Source organism: Phytophthora parasitica (assembly GCF_000247585.1).
Source record: "Phytophthora parasitica INRA-310 unplaced genomic scaffold supercont2.48, whole genome shotgun sequence".
Taxonomy (NCBI): domain Eukaryota; phylum Oomycota; class Peronosporomycetes; order Peronosporales; family Peronosporaceae; genus Phytophthora; species Phytophthora nicotianae.
In genome coordinates this window covers 411,577-415,852 of record NW_008649034.1, presented here as the reverse complement: position 1 = coordinate 415,852, position 4,276 = coordinate 411,577, and the positions used below count along the sequence as shown (strand labels likewise).

The 4,276-nt window shown below is 57.2% G+C and overlaps 3 protein-coding genes across 3 annotated transcripts in view; 1 reads left to right on the top strand and 2 right to left on the bottom strand.

Moving 5' to 3' along the window:
- PPTG_23722 (hypothetical protein) lies at positions 1-411 on the bottom strand (the record flags this gene model as incomplete). The annotated part of the gene is made up of 1 exon (XM_008912609.1): positions 1-411. A coding segment is annotated over exon 1 (369 nt), but the record flags the coding sequence as incomplete, so codon positions are not given.
- Positions 412-733: 322 nt separating this feature from the next.
- Positions 734-1,574, bottom strand: PPTG_15237 (hypothetical protein). Its single transcript, XM_008912608.1, has one exon. The coding sequence runs from the start codon at positions 1,391-1,393 to the stop codon at positions 911-913; it is 483 nt and encodes a 160-aa protein (XP_008910856.1). The 5' UTR covers positions 1,394-1,574; the 3' UTR covers positions 734-910.
- A 1,618-nt stretch (positions 1,575-3,192) lies between these two features.
- Positions 3,193-4,276, top strand: part of PPTG_23721 (hypothetical protein) — a gene marked incomplete at its 3' end in the record, with an annotated part of 2,780 nt that continues 1,696 nt past the window's right edge. The window contains exon 1 of the mRNA XM_008912607.1: positions 3,193-4,247. Coding sequence (XP_008910855.1) covers positions 3,333-4,247 — 915 coding nt within the window. The 5' untranslated portion in view covers positions 3,193-3,332. The remainder of the gene's footprint in view (positions 4,248-4,276) is intronic.

Here is a 4,276-nt window from a genome sequence, read left to right as displayed (position 1 = left end):
GTAGCGGTCGACGCGCTGCTCGTGGTCGAGCCCGTGGACGACGCCGGGCAGTTCGCCGGCACGTAGTCCACCAGGTCGGCGAGCAGCAGGATGTTGTCGCCCACCGGGATGACGCACTCGGACAGATCCATGGCCTGAACGTCGGCGAGCAGGCTCTTGCAGGCCGACGAAGCGCACATCTTGTCGATCGTGTCTTGGTCCGGGATGCTGGCGGCCGTGAACACGTAGCCCGAGTCCGTCGCGCACTGGTCAATGTACTGGTCTGTCAGCAGTGCCGATAGCACCGACGACGAGCAATCCGCGTACGAGCCGCTGGTGCTGGCAGCGGAGACGGTCGACACGATGGCAGCAAAGATAGCGAAAGACTTCATCTTGGATGGTAGTGCTTTGAAGAGGATTTGTCGTTGAAGAGGCAAATTGAAAAGTGAACGATCCAGGAGGCGGCGAAATTCTGTAGCGCCGGCACCTGCCGGCCACCTCTTGTCACCTCGGATCTCTTCGATCTAAACGCTCTTGCTAGTTGCACTGCGATCAGAGCTCATTGCTATGTTAGGATCGACTAGAGCCCAACACAAGGAACTTTGAGCGCGCCGTGGCGTCTTCAACTTGATGGCCGCTCCCGGCATATCCTCGCTGGACACGTGAAAAACATCCGAACATCTCTTTATCATGGCCAGGCGATATTTCGCGGTGTTCGAAGCGAACACGCTGACATAGTGAGGACAAGAACAAGCAGAATTTGCCAACATTTTAGAAGTTCAAAATGATAGTCATTCAAGTTAACGGGTAGAACGACTACAACATGTAAGCCTCCGACTCTTAATAACTAGAGCGAGGCTGAAGACGAGCTCAAAAAGCAGCAAAGTACTCGCGCGGGCTGCAGCAGGCTGCGAGTCGATCCGAGGAGCGCTTAGCAAGCGATAGGGGTCTTGGTCGGGGCAGCGGTCGGCGTGTCCGTGTCCGTCGAGTTGTCCGGGGTCGACGGAGCGTCGGTCGGGGCATCCGTAGCGGGCGATTCCGGGCTAGGAGCCTCCGTAGCGGGTGAGCTCGGGGCGTCCGTGGCAGGGGAGTCCGTCGACGGGCAGTGGGCCGGCACGTAGTCCACCAGGTCCGCCTTCAGGTTGATGCCGGGGCCGACGGGCAGCTGGCACTCCTCCAGGTTCATGGCCTGCACGTCGGCGAGTAGGCTGTTGCAGGCGGTCGAAGCGCACATCTTGTCGATGGTAGCCTGGTCCGGAATGTTAGCGGCCGTGAAGGCGTAACCCGAGTCCGTCGCGCACTGCTGGATGTTGGCGTTCGTGAGCAGAGACGACAAGACGGCGCTGCCGCAGGTAGCGGCTGAGGCCTGGGACGTGAGAGCAGCGACGGCAACGGCGGCAAAGAAGAACTTCATCGTGGAGAGTTGGAGGATGCGGTAGGATAGCTTGGATTTGTCGCTTTAGATGCAAATTGCAAAGTGAATGATCTGGCAGGAGTCAATTCGATCGGGTAGGAGCTCCGAGCTCGCACTGTTCGACAAGTGCAGCTCAGCTGAGGCGTGTCCCTCGACGGCGGGCACCCAGCGAATCGCTGCGTGATGGGGAGTACACACGTAAGGCTGATCAGTGCATCATCGCTGTTGGAAGACGGTTGACACGACAGTTGAAGCTGTGCGCGGTCAATGCTTTCCCGACGTGCGTCAAGAACTCGCCGTGTAGGTTGCAGTGCAACATGAACGCTTTACAGGCGGTTGAAGAGGGAGGGCATTCAGCGGGAAGTGACAACCGTGGGATCTCGTGTCAGCCTTTGCGCCGTATATGCTGTACCGGCACAGATGGTGGCTGCTTAGCCTGAGCTCACTCCACCGCAATTACGGCTTGCGTTCTTGAAGAGGAATCCGAGTGATAATAGAGAGGGTGTAAAAACGAAAACTACATCATTTATCTTGACTACATCTCTGTCAGATGCGGAATACGTTGAGGATATTTAGCAATTGGAGCTGCACGGCGCAGTGGCCAACTGATCTTCTTCAGTGAAGAATCTTCAATGAGAGATCCGGTGCAGGGTATTCTGCAAATTGCGAGAATTCAACAGAAAGAAAGGGAAAGAAATTTTGCAAGGGAAATACTACTGCATGCCGCCGTTTTGAGAATGACAAGTGCTCCCACTGCCACTTCAACGTGGATGTGATCAATGCCCATCATATCTCATAAGTATCCGCATGGTTATTATTTTTGAGACTTGGATAAAATCCGCGGATTCATTACGAACACCAAAAGGTTCAAGTGTTGACTTCAACGTGCAGAAGCTTTTCGCCTGGGACTTGCAAGCAGCATTGCCACAACAAAAATTGCAGCTGCACCAATGAATTTTGTTCGTCAAGATATCCCCCCGGCAGCATTTGGCCGGCAGCAGCGTGTGCAATGTTAAATTCGTCGAGCGATTCAAGGCTGGACTGGTGTTGCATCGTGCCGCCGATGCACCTTCGAACGCTGCCATAGAGAAGGAAGTGTACGAAACTTGACCTGAGATGTACGAAGTACGACAGTACGGTCATTTCAGTCCTCGCTCGAAGTGTGTGCATGCACAATAGAGCAGTGTTGTCCGGACGCCAGGAAGCCATCCAGCTGGGCAATTCACGTCGACTGGGAGCGCTTTTCGACGGGTGAAACCTGGAATTGACTATTCAATGGCTGTATCCCTGTGAGGCGGGCTTGAAGTGTTCAAGTAAATCTTACAAATACTACCATTGCTACAACGGGCACACAGATGCATGTGTATCGAAAGACAGCTCCATTACAGGTGCTTTATGTAAAGTCATGCATTGCCTCGGAGCCCGAATACTTAGTACATGATTCGAGCTCGATGATATTTTAAGGCGAATGCATGGCACCGCAGCTAGGGCCAAACACTGTCGTCTTGGCAGGCATTTTACCAAATGACAAGACTGAAAACATGTTGGCCGCCGCAGTTTCCATCGAGACGGAGGCTGAATAAATCTCAGGCGCTGGTCTGGGACAGCAGCGCAGTCATGGCAGACGTCGAGCACACTAAAACCAAGTCACTTGCAAAAACTAAGGGATGTATCTTGTCCGTCGACAGATGCCCCATTTCTGCGTTTCGCATCCAATTTAGTCCGCGCTATGTCTACATGGACAACTGTGTCGGAAGAGCAGTCGCGCCCAGCACGCGAGGGAACTCAAGCTACGAAATGGAGCCGCCGCCGGCACGTCCCCGTCCGGCACTTTCGAATTTGACGTCGTAATCGACTCGGACAAGCTCGATCTGCTTTCAGTCTCAGCAGTGCCCACTTTTCATCGGTTGTATCTACTGCAGCTACTCCGACGGAAAGTATGAAGACGTTCGCCGCGCTCGTGTGCGCCGCCGTGGCCGTGTCGGCCGCTTCGGCGCTTGAGGACCTGCCGGTGTCGCTGTGCCGCGACGCCACCTACAACTCGCCCGCCTCGCGCGGTGCCATGTGCTCCGGTGCCGGTGCGGCGCCGGCCGGCACGGCTTGCCCGCTCAAGGGCGATGTGGCTATCGCAGACTGCTACGACTACCTGCCGTCATGGAACGGTAGCACCTGCGTGGCGCCTGAAGACGCCGAGTGCACCATTGTTAACGGGGATACCTGGGGATGCGTGCTCCCGTCCGTCGGCTGCGGCACAGCCACCACTCCGTGCCCGGTGACGGCTCTGCCGGATACGCCGTGCCCGGTGACTTCACTACCGGACACTCCATGCCCTGTGACGGCGCTACCGGATACGCCGTGCCCGGTGACTTCGTTGCCGGACACCCCGTGTCCCGTGACGTCTCTGCCTGATACACCGTGCCCGGTCACCTCGCTGCCTGACACCCCGTGCCCGATCACCTCGCTACCTGACACCCCGTGCCCGGTCACCTCGCTGCCTGACACCCCGTGCCCGGTCACCTCGCTGCCTGACACCCCGTGCCCGGTCACCTCGCTGCCCGACACTCCGTGCCCAGTGACCTCTCTGCCGGACACGCCGTGCCCAGTGACGTCGTTGCCTGACACCCCATGCCCGGTAACCTCGAAGCCGGACACGGAGACTACTCCATGCCCTGTTACCTCGAAGCCGGACACGGAGACTACCCCGTGCCCTGTAACTTCAAAGCCGGACACGACCGTGACTCCTTGCCCTGTGACATCGCTACCGGACACCGATGCGCCGACGTCGACACCGTGCCCGGTGACTTCGCTGCCGGAGACGACGGCTCCGACTCCTGCTGCGACTACGCCTTGCCCTGTGACGTCGCTACCGGAGACGGAGGCCCC

Bases quoted from the DNA above. Each gene is read 5' to 3' on its own strand.
- PPTG_15237 (XM_008912608.1), bottom strand. From the start codon at position 1,393: ATGAAGTTCTTCTTTGCCGCCGTTGCCGTCGCTGCTCTCACGTCCCAG.